A 19,492-nucleotide genomic window follows, 5' to 3' on the forward strand; every position below is an offset into this window, starting at 1 on the left:
TCATTCAGGAGCAGGTTATTCAGTTTCCATGTAGTTGAGCGGTTTTGATTGAGTTTCTTAGTCCTGAATTCTAGTTTGATTGCACTGTGGTCTGAGAGACAGCTTGTTATAATTTCTGTTTTTGTACATTTGCTGAGGAGTGCTATACTTCCAATTATGTGGTCAATTTTGGAGTAAGTGTGATGTGGTGCTGAGAAGAATGTATATTCTGTTGATTTGGGGTGGAGAGTTCTATAGATGTCTATTAGGTCTGCTTGCTGCAGAGATGAGTTCAATTCCTGGATATCCTTGTTAACTTTCTGCCTCGTTGATCTGTCTAATGTTGACAGTGGGGTGTTGAAGTCTCCCATTATTATTGTATGGGAGTCTAAGTCTCTTTTTAAGTCTCTAAGGACTTGCTTTATGAATCTGGGTGCTCCTGTATTGGGTGCATATATATTTAGGATAGTTAGCTCTTCCTGTTGAATTGATCCCTTTACCATTATGTAATGGCCTTCTTTGTCTCTTTTGATCTTTGATGGTTTAAAATCTGTTTTATCAGAGACTAGTATTGCAACCCCTGCTTTTTTTGTTCTCCATTTGCTTGGTAAATCTTCCTCCATCCCTTTATTTTGAGCCTATGTTTGTCTCTGCATGTGAGATGGGTCTCCTGAATACAGCAGACTGATGGGTCTTGACTCTTTATCCAGTTTGCCAGTCTGTGTCTTTTAATTGGACCATTTAGTCCATTTACATTTAAGGTTAAGATTGTTATGTGTGAACTTGGGCCTGCCATTATGATAGTAACTGGTTATTTTGCTCGTTAGTTGATGCAGTTTCTTCCTAGCCTCGATGCTCTTTACATTTCAGCATGTTTTTGCAATGGCTGGTACCGGTTGTTCCTTTCCATGTTTAGTGCTTCCTTCAGGGTCTCTTGTAAGGCAGGCCTAGTGGTGACAAAATCTCTAAGCATTTGCTTATCTGTAAAGGATTTTATTTCTCCTTCACTTATGAAACTTAGTTTGGCTGGATATGAAATTCTGGGTTGAAAATTCTTTTCTTTAAGAATATTGAATATTGCCCCCACTCTCTTCTGGCTTGTAGAGTTTCTGCCGAGAGATCTGCTGTTAGTCTGATGGGCTTCCCTTTGTGGGTAACCCGACCTTTCTCTCTGGCTGCCCTTAAGATTTTTTCCTTCATTTCAACTTTGGTGAATCTGGCAATTATGTGTCTTGGAGTTGCTCCTCTTGAGGAGTATCTTTGTGGCGTTCTCTGCATTTCCTAAATTTGAATGTTGGCCTGCCCTACTAGGTTGGGGAAGTTCTCCTGGATGATATCCTGAAGAGTGTTTTCCAACTTGGTTCCATTTTCCCCCTCACTTTCAGGCACCCCAATCAGACGTAGATTTGGTCTTTTTACATAATCCCATACTTCTTGCAGGTTTTGTTCTTTTCTTTTTCTTCTTTTTTCTTTAGATTTCTCTTCTCACTTCATTTCATTCATTTTATCCTCAATCGCTGATACTCTTTCTTCCAGTTGATCGAGTCGGTTACTGAAGCTTGTGCATTTGTCACGTATTTCTCGTGTCATTGTTTTCATCTCTGTCCATTCGTTTATGGCCTTCTCTGCATTAATTATTCTGGTTATCAATTCTTCCACTCTTTTTTTCAAGATTTTTAGTTTCTTTGCGCTGGGTACGTAATTCCACCTTTAGCTCTGAGAAGTTTGATAGACTGAAGCCTTCTTCTCTCATCTCATCAAAGTCATTCTCCGTCCAACTTTGATCCGTGGCTGGCGATGAGCTGCGCTCCTTTGCTGGGGGAGATGCGCTCTTATTTTTTGAATTTCCAGCTTTTCTGCCCTGCTTTTTCCCCATCTTTGTGGTTTTATCTGCCTCTGGTCTTTGATGATGGTGACGTACTGATGGGGTTTTGGTGTGGATGTCCTTCCTGTTTGTTAGTTTTGTTTCTAACAGTCAGGACCCTCAGCTGTAAGTCTGTTGGAGATTGCTTGATGTCCACATCAGATTCTGTTTGTCTGGGTGTCAGCAGCAGAGGCTGCAGAAGATAGAATATTGCTGAACAGCGAGTGTACCTGTCTGATTCTTGCTTTGAAAGCTTCCTCTCAGGGGTGTACTCCACCGTGTGATGTGTGCGGTGTCGGTCTGCCCCTAGTGGGGGATGTCTCCCAGTTAGGCTACTCAGGGGTCAGGGACCCACTTGAGAAGGCAGTCTGTCCCTTCTCAGATCTCAATCTCCGTTTGGGAGATCCACTGCTCTCTTCAAAGCTGTCAGACAGAGTCGTTTGCGTCTGCAGAGGTTTCTGCTGCTTTTATTGTTGTTGTTGTTGTTGTTGTTGTTGTTTAGCTGTGCCCTGTCCCCAGAGGTGGAGTCTACAGAGACTGGCAGGCCTCCTTGAGCTGCTGTGAGCTCCATCCAGTTCGATCTTCCCAGGGCTTTGTTTACCTACTTAAGCCTCAGCAATGGCGGGCGCCCCTTCCCCAGCCTCGCTGCTGCTTTGCCAGTAGATCGCAGACTGCTGTGCTAGCAATAAGGAAGGCTCTGTGGGCGTGGGACCCTCCTGGCCAGGTGTGGGATATAATCTCCTGTTGTGCCCGTTTGCTTAAAGCGCAGTATTGGGGTGGGAGTTACCCGATTTTCCAGGTGTTGTGTGTCTCAGTTCCCCTGGCTAGGAAAAGGGATTCCCTTCCCCCTTGCGCTTCCCAGGTAAAGCAATGCCTCACCCTGCTTCAGCTCTTGCTGGTCGGGCTGCAGCAGCTGACCAGCACCGATTGTTTGTCACTCCCTGGTGAGATGAACCCAGTACCTCAGTTGAAAATGCAGAAATCACCTGTTTTCTGTGTTGCTCGCGCTGGGAGCTGGAGACTGGATCTGTTCCTATTCGGCCATCATGAGGAATATTGATGTATATACTGACTACCATTAGAATTATTAGGTTCTCTTAAGCTAAAGAAAATTATTTTCTCTTATGGCGAGTGATGATGAGCATTTTTTCATGTGTCTGTTGGCTGTATGAATGTCTTCTTCTGAGAAATGTCTGTTCATATCCTTTGCCCACTTTTTGATGGGGTTGTTTTTTTCTTGTAAATTTGATTGAGTTCTTTATAGGTTCTGGATATTAGCCCTTTGTCAGATGAGTAGATTGCAAAAATTTTCTCCCATTCTGTAGGTTGCCTGTTCATTCTGATGGTAGTTTCTTTTGCTGTGCAAAAGCTCTTTAGTTTAATTAGATCTCATTTGTCAATTTTGGCTTTTTTTGCCATTTCTTTTGGTGTTTTAGACATGAAGTCCTTGCCCATGCCTATGTCCTGAATGGTATTACCTAGGTTTTCTTCTAGGGTTTTTATGGTGTTACATCTAACATTTAAGTCTCTAATCAATCCATCTTGAATTAATTTTCGTGTAAGGAGTAAGGAAAGGATCCAGTTTCAGCTTTCTACTTATGGCTAGCCAATTTTCCCAGCACCATTTATTAAATAGGGAATCCTTTCCCCATTTCTTGTTTCTCTCAGGTTTGTCAAAGATCAGATGGCTGTAGATGTGTGGTATTATTTCTGAGGACTCTGTTCTGTTCCATTGGTCTATATCTCTATTTTGGTACCAGCACCATGCTGTTTTGGTTACTGTAGCCTTGTAGTATAGTTTGAAGTCAGGTAGCGTGATGCCTCCAGCTTTGTTCTTTTGGCTTAGGATTGTCTTGGCAATGTGGGGTCTTTTTTGGTTCCATATGAACTTTAAAGTAGTTTTTTCCAAATTTGTGAAGAAACTCATTGGTAGCTTAATGGAGATGACATTGAATGTATAAATTACCTTGGGCAGTATGGCCATTTTCACAATATTGATTCTTCCTATCCATGAGCATGGTATGTTCTTCTATTTGTTTGTGTCCTCTTTTATTTCACTGAGCAATGGTTTGTAGTTCTCCTTGAAGAGGTCCTTTACATCCCTTGTAAGTTGGATTCCTAGGTATTTTATTCTCTTTGAAGCTATTGTGAATGGAAGTTCATTCATGATTTGTCTCTCTGTTTGTCTGTTGCTGGTGTATAAGAATGCTTGTGATTTTTGCACATTAATTTTGTATCCTGAGACTTTGCTGAAGTTTCTTATCAGCTTAAGGAGATTTGGGGCTAAGGTGATGGGGTTTTCTAAATATACAATCATGTCATCTGCAAACAGGGACAATTTGACTTCTTCATTTCCTAACTGAATAGCTTTTATTTCTTTCTCTTGCCTGATTGCCCTAGAAAGAACTTCCAACATTATGTTGAATAGGAGTGGTGAGAGAGGGCATCCCTGTCTTGTGCCAGTTTTCAAAGGGAATGCTTCAGGAAACAACAGGTGCTGGAGAGGATGTGGAGAAATAGGAACACTTTTACACTGTTGGTGGGAGTGTAAACTAGTTCAACCATTGTGGAAAACAGTGTGGCGATTCCTCAAGGATCTAGAACCAGAAATACCATTTGACCCAGCGATCCCATTACTGGGGATATACCCAAAGGATTATAAGTCATGCTACTATAAAGACACATGCACACGTATGTTTATTGTGGCACTATTCACAATAGCAAAGACTTGGAATCAACCCAAATATCCATCAGTGACAGACTGGATTAAGAATATGTGGCACCTATACACCATGGAATACTATACAGACATAAAAAAGGATGAGTTCATGTCCTTTGTAGGGACATGAATGCAGCTGGAAACCATCATTCTCAGCAAACTATCACAAGAACAGAAAACCAAATACCACATGTTTTCACTCATAGATGGGAATTGAACAATGAGATCACTTGGACACAGGAAGGGGAACATCACACACCGGGTCCTATTGTGGGGACGGGGGAGGAGGGATGGGGATAGCATTAGGAGATATACCTAATGTAAATGACGAGTTAATGGATGCAGCACACCAACATGGCACATGTATACATACGTAACAAACCTGTACCTTGTGCACATGTACCCTAGAACTTAAAGTATAATAAAAAAAAAAAAAAGAAAATTATTTTCTGCTAGTCTTTTAATCTGTTCCTATTATGGCAGGAACTTTATGTATAATTGAGTTCTCCAAGCCTCAATATACCCATCTGTTAAATGGAGATAATAATAGTAGTTATCTCATTTGGATGTGATAAGGATTAAATAAAATAATGCATGTAAAATTCTGCATACGATGCCTAGAATATCATAAATACTCGATATATGTTAGCATTTAATATTTATTATATTATGTTACATAACTTGTTTAATCTTGTTGCCTTCATTGGAGCAAACTTTTAATGCTGTTTTCTTTATGTATTTTACAGATTATACTTACAGTAGAATTAACTATTTTTCTTTTGGCATACAGTTTCATGTTTCTAAACACATGTATAGATTTCTAAAACTATCACCACAATAAGAATAAAGAATATTTCCATCATTTCCCACAACTCTCCCATTCTGTTCCTTTATAGTCAGTCACTCCTCTCCCCAACTCCTAACCCTTGGCAACCACTGATCTGTTCTGCATCACTATAGTTTTGCCTTTTGGAGACTGTTATATATATGCAGTTATATATTATGTAACTTTTAAGCCTAGCTTCTTTCACTCAGCAGAATGCCTTTGAGATTCATACACGTTATGTATCCATAATTTGTTATTTTTTATTAATGCTTTCTTTAAGTATGAGGATATTTCAAGTATATGGTCATATATTTCTTTTATAAGAATCCATCTGATAGGTATCCCTTAATAGAATCTTTGTATTAAATAACACCTGACACAGTTTAGTGTGCTACAACATGTAGTGTGGTACAACATTATCAAACAACTGTGTTCCTTTAATTACTAATGATATTCATGGAATAAAAGGGACCTGAAATCTCATAAATGTGAGAAATTCTGAATTCTATAAAAGTAAATTGGATTGCTTGCCATATGATTTCTCATAATTTTTAACATATGCTATGAAATGCAAAATTCCTAAAAGAAGATATGGTTTTGCAAGTGCTTATCAAATTATCAAATTTATTTTTTTTCTGCTGAACAACTACTACGTTGTATTCCACAGTTTGAGAAACATTAAATGAAAAATGAAAAATGCGGGCTTTTGAGTCTGGGTTTGAGTCTTTGTCCTGGTACTCACTAGCTGCTTGACCCTGGACAAGTTTAATCTGCATTAATCCCAGATTCTTCATGTATGAAATGGGACTAATTGTACTTTCTTTATCAAGATTGTTGTGAGGATTACACAAAATTTACTTTATATGTACACATAGCACAATATATGCCACATGGTAAGCACTCAGTAAATGGTAGCTATTTATTACTGGAGGCAATATATAGGAGTGTTTAGAATCACAGGCTTTGAAGTCTGGTAGATCTCAATTTTCTTTTGGTTGTTTCTTCTTAGCTGTTATTTAACCTCATTAATAAAGTGAGGACATTGCTAATGAGGATTTAATATAATTAAATATTTAGTACAGTTAACCATGAGTGGTTCTCTGAGCACTTCCTTGAGGAAGTAACTTTTTATGTAATCACTCAGTAGTTTATAGAGAAATGCATAAATATTAACAACTAAATTCAGACCCAGAGTTTTCTGATGCAGAGTCATAATTAGAGCAGAAGAAATTTTACTTCCTTTCAATATTGGAGAGGACATATTTCCAATGTATATACAAAAAAGCAGGGGAAGTAAATTGCTACTTATCCTATGTTTGGATTAGTATTAGGAAATGAGAGTAAATTCACCTACTTTTACACAGGAAAAAAATAGATACTTATGGCCTTTATTAATGTTAATAGTAGATAGTTAAGCTTAATATTTATGAAAAGATACTACATTCTCTTAAGTCATGGCCTTTTTATTTGCAAAACAAAGCAACAAACAAAGGTAACCCCCCCCCACCTATTTCATAAATGACTGTATTAGAAATGCTTTTTAAATCTGGATAAATCTTATTAACAATATAAATATGCATTTTATAGAAATAACAAATGTGCTTTTTAATGGCACCATTAGTAGGTTGGTCATTTACCATATCAAATCACTGGTGCAAGACTAGTACTCAAATCAACTGAAGTAAAATAAGTTAGAGTATTTTTGTTTATTTTGCTTATAACTCAAATATTTATGTCAGAATATTAAGATAGAATTATAAACAGAAAATAGTACATGCATTTTATATGTAGGTTTGTTTAGAAACTTTCTTAAAAAGCCCCCCTTTTTGGTTATATAGCCAGCATAAGATTAGTAAATGTCCCACTGATAATGTTTGGTGCCTCAAACAGTACAAAATAGAAGAGAAAAAGAAATCTTATAGAGCGATTTCTAGAAACAAGTAGATCCTTCAGCTTAGCAAATGGGATGTAAGTGAATTATGTAGATGAGCATTATGTTCTCAAATAATTCGATATAATAAAAGCCTCTAGTTCTTTAAAAAAAATTTGAAAAGAATATTTTCAATTTGGTATTTACTTCTGAGTTCTTTAAAATACTTCCTGCTAACACACTTTTTCTTTTGTACACATATACTAGAGATATGTAAGTATTGATGTGAGAAATGAAAAATTAAAAACTGTGAAAAGATTTCATAATTTTCAGATAGCTATAATGTTTTAGAGGCATCTTAACCCCACTCTGCTATCTAATTGTATCTTATAAAGCAACAGACCCAAAACCTTGTGTAAGTTAGTTGAGCAAGATATATAGAGGTTATATAGATATATAGACTGGCCACAAGTAAAATAGAAAAGGCAATTTATCTTTGATTAGCTATTCTTCTCTTACATATTACCTTTCTCCATCTTTTTATCTTTACTCTTTTTTCACAGAAACTCCATTATCTAGAATTCTTATTTTACCCTCTGCCATTCTGAGCTTTCCACTGTCACATTTCATTTTATATTAAAATGTGTCTCTTTTCTCTTGTAGAAATTTTAGGCCCCACAGGCCAGCTAGTTAATCTGATATTCTAACATAGACTAATATTCCAATGATAGTGATTTAGAGTTTGAGAACCAACTAATGTATGTGAAGATGTCCTTTTGAGAGTCAGTGAGCACATCTACCTCTCTCCAAGCTCACTGCCTTTCCCCAAACCTACCCCAACATCTTTAGACTGATCCATTAGTAAATTTAATAGTGAGAATGTACATCTAGAAAATGGGAAATGGTAGAATAGTAGGTTATTGAATGACAAATTTTGAGCCAGGCAAGTTTTTTGCTGTCATATTATATGGTATACAACAAAACCTGTTCTTTATAGGTTCAGTCCTGTGACTTTGTGTCATTTTAAATGACTTCTGAGTCTCATTAATGTTTTTTTCCTATGTAGCGAACCATTCATAATATTCTCTGGTGGGCTGTCCTATGACAAAGCTTGTAGAAGACCAAGTTTAACCATCATGCATGGAAAAGCAATTACAGTACTTGAAATGGATCATCCTATTGTTGAATTTCTAACTTTATGTGAAACACCCTATCCAAATGGTAAGTAACTAAAATGAAACTATTAATGTTGAAAATCATTTTTGAAATGACAAGTTTCTAACAAAATTAAGGTTAAATATTTTCAGTTTTGGCAGTGGATGTCTACTGTGGTATAATGCTGTGAGCTACAGGTGCTGGAACAGGTTCTGCAATTGTACCTACTTGACAAACTGGAAATAACACAGATGTAGTACAGCAATCCTGGCATTTCAGGTTCTAATATCAGGTAAGTGCTTTAAACTTTGATTAGATGGTGGAAGCTGAGCTGGGAGGGTCTGATAAGGGTCCAGGGTGAAATCACTTGGAGAAGCTGAGGTCTCTTAATAGCCTCTCTCAGACCAGCTCCATCAATTCCATCCCAAAGCCAATCAAAGTTAAAGCACTTACCTGATATCAGTAATCTGTAACTGTGGTGGTGCTGCATCTGTTTCACATCTGGCTTTGCTTCAGATGCAACTGCAGCACCTCTGATTACTCTAGGATTGCGGATGTGTGGATGACTTTTTAAAATTTTGAAAATAGTCAGAAGGGCCTTTGGGAGAAGAAATGCTTATATATTTTTATTATCCTGAATATAAAGACTTTTTGTAAATACAACAACTAGTTTTGTTGTTATGCAATCTGTATAATGAAATCTAATGATGATGAAATATTTTAATAATGTGGCCAGGTGCGGTGGTTCATGCCTGTAATCCCAGCACTTTGAGAGGGCAAGGCAGGCAGATCGTTTGAGTTCAAGAGTTTGAGACCAGCCTGGGCAACATAATGAGATTCTATCTCAAATAAATAAATAAATAAATAAATCTAAAAAGTGAGAAAAGTGAAAACATAAAAAAGGAAATACACATCATGTTACAACATAGTATGTGTATATATACATTACTATGTTTTTAAGAGGGAATATGCAGATATAAGGGAAAGAGCACTGGACTTGAGGACAAAATATGTGAGGTTATGATTTAGCTCTGCCACTTACTAGCTAGGTGACCTTGGGCAAGTCACTTTACATTTATGAGTTTTATTTATCATTTGTAGAAAGAGAATAGTAATATGGTCTCCACATGACTACTGGAAGGTTAAGTGAGCATACTTCTTAACTATAAAAATATATATGTTGTGAGTTCCATTATTATGTGTATTAACTTACTTTATTTAGTCTCACATTTAAAAGATGGGATACATTGATATTAAATAATAGTGTAGTACTTTATTTCCAAAGTTACTAGGGACAGACAATTTACTTATGTTTTTAATTGTCAAATAATTATTGAATCATTCTATGGCCCCAGTACTACAAGAACTTGTTGAGCATACAGATAAAGTATTAAACTAATCTCTGATGTCAAATTGCAAAAAATTTGGTCAGATGAGTGAGATTATTATGACTTGTTAAGTTTAAGTAATGAAAGACCTTAATTAAGTGCTGAGTTGTATGGTTCAGAGTATAAATAATGTATTAATTTTTTAAGCTAAATAGTCATGGTTTCATGCATAGTAATAGCAGTGTTTGGAAAGAGAGAAAGGTAAATCTGATTGTGAGACAGTAGAGTTGTTTAGAGAACAGAAGAAGAGAGAAACTGTCTTGTAATATTTATGAATCATCAGAATATAAGTGTTCTTTGGAGTTACAAAAATGAATGATGAAAGAATGTATGAAGAAAGAACAGAGGACCAACAGCTGAGCTTAGGAAAATACCTCCTATGAAAAGCCTTGAGAAAGAAGATGTGTGAGCAATAGAAATTGAGAATGTGTGGTCTGTGCGTATATAAATGTCTGCACGTTGGTAGAGATGTTAGGACAATTTCTAATAATGTTCAATAAAGTATAAATGCAATGTAATCATTCCTATTCACTTTCAAGCCATATATAAAAACCTTTGTTTTTTAGGAAAGTGGTAATGAGGATGGACCTTTTCACTTGTCACCAGCTAGGAGATGTATTTTAACTCTATTGACAGTGCCAGAAAGGTTTCTGACCATATATTCATCTCAAGCAGAACCTAGTCCAAACCAGGACCCCAGAAACCTTCCTAATCTAGCTCCTTCATTAGAGGATTATTCTCCAAGTAAATCGCATCCTTGAGTACATCCCCAGCTGTAATGTCCGGGATGTAAAAGCCAGTTCTGAGGCCAGATCTCCTTGTGAGGATAACTCTAATATTATTTCCCCCTTTCTGGGAGAAGGAAATATGGACCTGGCAGATTTGTACAAAATCCTTTCCCAGGAGGTGTACAGGGGCCAATGGGACAAGCAGAAATGACTGCCAATGAGGAGTCCTAGTTGGAAGGGGATCAGTAAAGATTAGAGACTACCACAAATGTGTTGGCTACCCTGACCATCTGGATGAATTTAGAACTCTATGAAGGAACACTGAAAGCATGCCAGGGTTAAGGAGGACTAAAGAAAGGGCCTTGGGCCATTGCAGGCTAAATGGCACACCACAATTCTTTGCCAATTGGGCTTTTATTATTCCCTTGGTCTGTTTCACCAGTCCAGAGGACTAGAAATTGTAAGCACAATTGAAATGTTGATAAATAGGCCAAATTATACAAATGTTTTAAATAATTTGCTCTGCAAAATGAGTTCCTCATGCATTATGAAGCCCTTAAGAGACTTCTCATGTTGGTATAAATTTTCCAACAGGTCCTTAACTACTGCCATGGCTGTGGCCTGTTGACAATAGAAGGCTTCAATGCAATGCTAAAACATGCAAACTGTAACTAGTACATACCAATATCCTTGAGAGATGGGGAGCTGAAAAAAATATTGTTGCCATGCCTCAAAGGGACTTTTTGGTAATGTGAAGTGGTCCATGAAGGCGTGAAATGGTTTTCCAATATGGTATTGTGGACATATTTCACACAGATACTAAGGTTGTGAGTTATCCCAAGGCATGCTTGCTATCTGTGTAAGTAATTGGCCATTTTACCTTTGGCTAAAAGACATGTCTAGTAAGAGCATGCAGTTCTGCCTGTTGGACAAACCTGACATCAGAAAAGATAAGTAAAGTGGAAGAATTAAGCAAGTTATATTGGGTCATGGTAAGGGGAGGTGAGGACAGAAAAAGAATTGCATAGTTTGCTAGGCTTATTGTGACGTGAATTGAGGAGAGCCCCATTAGAGTGTGGAACACAGACAGTGAGGGGGGCCCCGTTGCTATTTTCACTGTGGCTTTTACAAAAGAAGAGACAACATCAACTTCTTTGAGACAAGGAGACTATAGTATCCTATGGGTCCAGTTTGTGTCCAATTCTGATATTTTAATTCATCTAGTTAGTTAGATTTTAAAAGGGGAAATACCCTGAATGTCCCCAGAGCATCCCTAGTCTGGACTGGGGGAAGAGGACTAGGGGACTCCATCAGGATTTAGTTATAACCAAATATTAGAGGATCTTACGAGAATTCAGAATCTAGTCCAGTCCATAGCCAAATAACAAGGATTTGAGGGCAATGCACAATGTTAGAATCTAGTAACAGATACACTTTTGCTTTACTTAGAAGCATAACTTTTCCTCTCCACATTGATCATATAAGAAATCTCGGATATTAGAACCTCTTGAAGCTAGATGGCCAGACCAAGTCAGGCGTTAGCTTTTACTTACAGTCTTAAGGTTCTTGGGCCTACCAGAAAGTGACAGTTTTTACATACTCACTGTAAAGCTAGGAACTCCTGAAGACAGGCATTTTAGGCACATTCTTACATATAACATTTCAGTCTATACCTTGGTAATATAACCAACGTTCCCAATTGTATCCTGTTTTCAAGAGAGTTAAGATTTTTATTTAACTTACATAAATAAAAATAAGAATACTCATTTATAGCTTCTGAATTTTAAGGAATCAAGTAGGGAAAAAAAACAAATGCTTCCACCTTTGTTCAACAGAGGATACTTTACCAAAATACTGCAAACTATAGATAGCTTATATCAGAAAATTTCCTTGAATTTGGAAAATAAAACATTTAAGCAACAAAAACATTATCCTTATCAATTACTTAATTTCATTTAAATAATTTTGTTTGGTTGGCCAGGTGCAGTGGCTCACACCTGTAATCCCAGCACTTTGGCAGGCTGTGTGGTAGGATAGCTTGAGGTCAGGATTTCAAGACCAGCCTGCACAACACAGCAAGACCTGTCTCTACTAAAAGGCAAAAAAATTATCTGGGTGTAGTCGTACACGTCTGTAGTCTTAGCTACTTCAGTGGCTGAGGTAGGAGGATCAAGCTTGAGCCCAGGAGATGGAAACTGCAGCGAGCTATGATTGCATCACTGTACTCCAGCCTGGGGAACAGAGTAAGACTGTGTTTCAAAAAAATTATTTTTCTTTATTTTGATTAGCAATTTTGGACTATAGCTCATTGCAAGTACTTCTAGAGAAGAATTTAAAACAATTGCTGTGGATGACAAAAAGCCAGAAAAATCATAGCCAAAGATACAATGAGAATTTTCAATTGACAAAGCAATTTAGATATTTTGGTGGCACACAATCATTTAACATAATAATCATTACTATGACACATATCTTGGCATATCAGAATTTTAGGAATCCTATACAATTTCACACATTTTAATAACACACACAAATATAACTTAAGGGAAGTTAAACACCATTCCTTATTTGACAGAACTTCCTGTATTATTTACCAAATAAACCTAATCATTTAATATCTGTACAAGATGAGAGATAAACCCTTTGAGACTCTTCAGGGGGGCCTATGTGGAAAATTGTAAAATTAATTTTAGACCAAAAGGCTTAATTTAAGATTTGGGCCCTGGAGAGACCTGCCAAAGTTGTCAAAAAGTTCAAAAACTACTTTCTTTAATAGAATGGTAATTCACTGCTAAATAATAGTTACTTATTCAGTCAAAGTAAGAATAAAAATCAGAAGACTTCAAAAGCAATACAGAAAGTTACATAGATGTAAAAACCTTAACCCTTGTAAAGCTCAGTTTTCTGAAGTAGTCAAAACCCAACAAGGACAGCGTGAAGTACAGGACAGAATCTATGTTTCCCAGGCTCAAATATTCCTTGAGCAGGGAATATATGGTTCTTAGCAAGAGCATATGAAGTTCTGGTTACATAAAATAATTCAGACATATAAAGAAAAGCCAAGAGTACTCAATCAAGTTATACTGAGTAAAACATTGTTTTTCTGGACCTTCAGGATAAAAGTAAAACCAGAGAAACTAGGTATTTCTCAGGAAGAGGTGTGACAGAAATAGAAACGTGTTCGTAAATCAGAGGATGGTTGTTAAACACATTTCAGAATTAAAAATCAAAACCTCTTGCAATCTTACTAAAAGCAATTAATATTTAAGAAATCTTTGTTGACTGGGTGCAGTGGCTCTCACGCCTGTAATCCCAGCACTTTGGGAGGCCGAGACAGGCGGATCATGAGGTCAGGAGATCAAGACCATCCTGGCTAACATGGTGAAACCCCATCTCTACTAAAAAATACAAAAAAACTAGCCGGGCAGGTGGTGGGTGCCTGTAGTCCCAGCTACTCGGGGAGACTGAGGCAGGAGAAATACGTAAACCCGGGAGGCGGAGCTTGCAGTGAGCTGAGATTCAGCCACTGCACTCTAGCCTGGGCGACAGAGTGAGACTCCGTCTCAAAAAAAAAAAGAAAAAAAAGAAAAAAAGAAAAAAGAAAAATAAAAAAAAAAAGAAAAGAAACCTTTGTTGTTTTAACATAGGGGACCAAATTTTTAAACTTTGTATCAGTGTATTTTAACATCAAAGTTTATTCTTTAGAAAGACTGTCACAAATAATTTCTTTTAATTATAGCCAGCTTAATCACACCCAGAATTTCCTTCATAAGTTCCCATTCATGAACCTTATCATGATTTACTCAGACCATCTATGGATTACTGAGACACTCTGCCTCATTCTATACGTCCTCTTTCTTCTTAAGTAAGCAATGATGTCACTCTAGGAAAAAGATTTACCATGCAAGACTTTCTCATACAAAATTATTCTCTTATCTTTACATCTATAACTTTTCTTACATCTCTTTATCTCTCTCTTATTTACAGTTCCTTTCTATCTTGTTTCTATTTCCTTCCTAAATCCACATTTTGACACTCCCTTTAAATAACCTTTGACTTAGAAAAAAATATTTTTCTCAATAAAAGACATTTTTTTCCACTTATAATTTTTTTCTCTTATTAAACACACCTTACTTTGGTATACTTTATATATAGAATTATATGTCAACTGGAATTTTTAGCTTCTAGTAACCTTACATTTTATTAAAAACATAGGAAGTACAAAATCTTGAATTGCCTGTTACATATCATTATTTAATAGATAAGAACCATTTTATTTTTAATATTTTTCAATTTTTATGTTTGTTTTAGAGACAGGGTCTTACTCTTTTGCCCAGGCTCGAGTGCAGTGGCATGATCATGGCTCACTGCAGCCTCAAACTGTTGGGCTCAAGCAATCCTCTCACCTCAGCCTCCCAAGTAGCTGAAACTCTAAGTGTGTGTCACCATACCTGGCTAATTATTTTATTTTTTGTAGAGATGTAGTCTTGCCTTGTTACCCAGGGTGGTCTCAAACTTCTGGCCTCAAGCAATCCTCCCACCTTAGCCTCCCAAAGTGCTGAGATTATAGGCATGAGCCACCATGCTTGGCCAAGAGCCATTTTGTAATTGTCAGAAAAACATATTTCCCTATAACATATTTTTATGCATATTTAATCTTTCTATTAGTCTTTCTAGTCTTTCTCTTAAATTTAAGAAACCAAGGACAACTCTATTTATGTTCAGCAGTTTGTTTCAGTTTTTATCACATTTGAAAATGACTTGTACATTTAATGAGTGTCTATTATTTAATTTAGGATTTCAAATTACATAAAAATTTATTTATAGCTATTTATCCCATTTACCTTTATTTCTTTGTTTTTAGCAGTGTGCTAAGATTACTTATGAAAACAGGTAATAGACAAAGCTAGTCATCATTCCAAATTATTTATCTATTAATTATTTTATATAACTGCATGTCAGGCAAACATTATAAAAGTAATGACCTTAAAGTCCAATAATTCAGAGGACACAGGCATTCCCATCAATTCGACAATCTGGAACTCTTCCCATTTGCCAAAAAATTTCTAAGTCACATGAACTTGAAAAGTGCCTGGTCTTATTTGCTTAATTTATGAGTACTCATCTATTTGTAAGTCAATTTGGTATCATAGACAAATACAGTCAGACTTGTGCATGCAGCCAGATACAAATAATGATCATGTAGCTTTAATTTTTAAAGCTTTAGCCATATGTCAGGCATAACTCACTAGTTAAAAGGGGCAGTTAAATTCAAACTTCATCACTGTCAAACTAACAATTTTAGTTTAAATTTTTCTGTTCCATGTAGCTGAAGCTCCTTACTGAATTTCAGAAAAACCAGAGTAGCAAAGTAGTCACGTGGACTGGCAGGAAGAGAGGAGCTAGTGGAAGAAGTTTAGCTCTAGAGTAAATTAGAAAGCTCATAAGTCTCTTTTCTACATTAGTTATTACCCAACGTTCCTAGATCATAGAGGATCCCCAGTCCCATTATTTTTAATCCTATCAGAAACTGTGGTATCTGGTGGGCTGATTGATGGGCAGCTTCTTCCTCCACCTGCCCAGGATGGTTAGGGCGTTCCCATTTCCAATGGTCCTCTTGTTTACAATATGCACATCGTGGCCTCAAGACTGTATGGCCATTTTGGCCAGCAGTGGGGTCCCTAGGGGTCTTACCCATGGCCATTTGTTTTTCCTAGCATGCTCCATCTTGTGCCTCAACTGGTTGTGGGCAAGAGCCACAGCAAGCAGCATAGCTTGTTGTCTCATGTTGCATTGCTTTTGCCCTTCCTGGACTTGAACAAGAGGAATTAAATGCCTTAAAGGCAATCTCGACTACTTGAGATATTGATATTCCCATCACCTTTTCTACTTTTTGTAGTTTTCCTCTTATACCAGGGGCACTCTGACTGATAAAACTCTTAGGTTACCTGGGTGTTCAGGTCAATGTCACTGTATTGCCCGAAGGCTTTAAAGACCACAAGAAAGGAAGAAGCATTTTCTTTGGCCACTATTGTACCTTTATGCCTTGTTCTGCTGAAGTCCTGCTACAATTACATTCCTCATTTTGCTTGGAGGTTTATCTCAGATGGTTAGAGCAAGGCCCTGCACTAGACAGAGATATATATATTTTGGGTCTGTAATGTGGTACTTATGGAGATTCCTTCCCAGTGAATCACCAATGGGTTGGGTATCCCCTAGTCACCTAGGAGTACCTAAAAGGGCTGGAGGGAGCAATGTAGTCCCTCAATTAAATAATTTTCTAATTAGGCTGTTTCTGTACTATCAAAATGTTAACCACTGTTTAAGCCAAATATTACTGCTTATATCAGAATACAAACAGAAACAGAAACAGCCAATCAAACAAGACAAACCACAGCATTTTGGACTCTGAGTTTGATCCCCTCAATGGGAGCAAACAGACAAGGCTCAAACTTGTCCCTGTAAGCTTCAGACATCTTTAATCCATTCTGGATGGGGAAGGTTGATCTCCAGCCCATAATCAAGCAAATAATTTGCTCAGTCTAGTTGATTGGAGTAGACAGCAACCCTGAGTCAGGCCTCCTTGGCTGCCACTGGCAGCTTCTTCAGGGTTTGCTGAGTGGTCTTAACAACATTAAACAAGTGACTAGACAAACCCGAAACTTAACACATACACATATACACATCCAAGTTCCAAGTTCCCAGTCAAGTTCCTAGTCAAATTTATAATCAAGAGTAACACGTGAACATACCCCTTATTCTCCTTTCAATTAAAGTTGAAATCCCCTAACAAAGCCCCCTTGTGGAGGTTGACAAGGCCCCCTAGTGGAAGTTGATAAGAAAGGAGCTGAGAGTTGGTCACTTGTACAGAGATTAATTCACCACAAAATAAAAATAAAAATAATGAAAAAATGTGTTCCAAAATTCAAAACTTCTCTTTGCTGCAAAAATGAAAGTAAAAGCACCAAAAGTCAGCAGGGCCATGCTGGAGAGACAGGAACCAAGAGCAAATCACTGAGTAAAACACCTGGACAGCTGCTCAGACCCTCAGGTGGATCCCATCCCTAATATGGAGCTAGTGAGCCACAGGCAAAAATGTCCTGAAAGGATTTAGAGAAGTCTGATCTGGGTCACCAACTCTGTTGTTGAACTAAACTGGGTCCATTTGCCCATGCACAATGGAAAGCCAAACACTGAAGAACCAAGTTTTTGCAGCAAGAAAGGTTTATTGTGAGTGAACTGGCAAGGAGACAGATCTCAAATCTGTCTCCCCAAGCTGAGGATTGGGGCAGGTTTTATAGTCTGAGGGTAATGAGGCATGATCCTAATTGGATCTTGCCATAGGATGATGTCAGGAGGTATGCTCTGATTGGATCCTTCCCTGGTGTGATACCAGGGCTCTGTCTGATTGGATCCTGCAGCCCACCATGCAATGTATGCTTCTTAATTTTAGTGCATGTTCCTTGTTCTGGACACTTAGCTTCTACTTGTGGTTGCATGCTTGGTTTATCTTGGCATGTTCATGGCCTTCAATCTGGGTGTCCATGGCAACTGAAGAGCTTTGTTATGTTAAAGTTGAACCAGATTGATCTGATGTGTTTACACAACCTATAAATATATTTCTAATTACATTGAATTTAAAGTAAACTTTTTATTTTAAGCAGTGTTGTTCTTATACGGATGTGAATATATGTCATATCCCAGAGAAGCAGAGATACTATTCCCCAGTACATCTCCTTGTAGGCATAAAATCAGATCTAAAATACAAAGGTTATGGAAGAAAAAGATAAATGTTTGTGAGATCAGGTGACAGATTCACTGTCTTCACATAATCCAATATTATCATCACTCCATGATTATTGAGATATATTTAACTCTATACTATGCTACGTTTAATTTTTTGTTGTTCTTTCTAGTGATCTTAATATTAAATTTGAGAAGCACATTTTTTAAGTGCTCTTTGTTACTTCTTACTTTGGTTTATAGTTTGGTCTTCTCACATCATTTAAATAATATTTGTATAGGGATAAAGGAAGTGCAGTTTTGCTGATTTTATAATATATACAATATGGAAACTTTTCATTTTTTTTTTTTACTTGTAGAATTTCAAGAACCCTATGCTGTCGTAGTACTTCTGGAGAAAGATCTCATTGTAGTTGATCTGACACAAAGCAAGTAAGTTATCCATGTACAGATTAACACTTTTAAACTCTATTTTAGATAATTGGCATTTGTATTCTTTAGATAGGAAATATTCTTTGTGTGAATATTGGTTTGCTAGAATTACAGAAATGCACTTTGGTTCAATGGTGAAAATGAAACCAGGAGAATTTGGGAAACACTGAGAAAACTGTAAGACAACTTAAAGGCAGCACCTGATGTTTGGACAGAAACATTGAAGACTCAGGACACATAAAATTGATCACATTTTTGTTGTTTCCTTAAAGAAAATCAATCATTATGAAAACTTGTACAATGTGATAGCTGAGTAATGGAAAATGACACATGATACAAGTATTATTGCACTACTGCAGCAGACAACACAGAACACCAGAATCTCAGGGGCAGAGAAGACAGGGGCCTTCTTTTACTTTTTTCCTTTTTCATTATGTTACAGGCAATTGAAAAAAGTGTAGAATACTTCTATTATAGTGGTGCTCTCCACTCCTTTACATTGTCAGTAAAAATCTTCTGTCCATTTTTATTATAATGGTAATAGCATGAAACTAATTTCCATCATTATATGTTCTTCCACTGATTTTTTAGCCTCATATATTTGTAATACAATTTTGTAAGTTGTCTCTCCTTGGCCTGGAATAACTTTCTCTTCAATTTTTCTCCTTACCAACATCTTATCTGTAAGATTCTCAAGTCAGATATCACTTCCCTATTTTTTAAAAATCTTCATTATCTGTATAATTTGGTAACATATCCTAATATGGGCTCTCATAACCCCCACATTT

At 36.9% G+C, this 19,492-nt stretch overlaps 1 protein-coding gene across 6 annotated transcripts in view; it reads left to right on the forward strand.

Moving 5' to 3' along the window:
* Positions 1 to 19,492, forward strand: part of STXBP5L (syntaxin binding protein 5L) — a 494,315-nt gene that overhangs the window by 290,044 nt on the left and 184,779 nt on the right. For all 6 annotated transcript variants that reach the window (XM_038003392.2, XM_007985660.3, XM_007985662.3 and 3 more), the window contains 2 exons: positions 8,325 to 8,479; positions 18,632 to 18,704. In XM_038003392.2, the coding sequence (XP_037859320.1) occupies positions 8,325 to 8,479; positions 18,632 to 18,704 (228 nt within the window). The remainder of the gene's footprint in view (positions 1 to 8,324; positions 8,480 to 18,631; positions 18,705 to 19,492) is intronic.

The sequence above is a fragment of the Chlorocebus sabaeus genome, chromosome 22, assembly GCF_047675955.1.
Source record: "Chlorocebus sabaeus isolate Y175 chromosome 22, mChlSab1.0.hap1, whole genome shotgun sequence".
In the NCBI taxonomy this organism is placed as follows: Eukaryota; Metazoa; Chordata; class Mammalia; order Primates; family Cercopithecidae; genus Chlorocebus; species Chlorocebus sabaeus.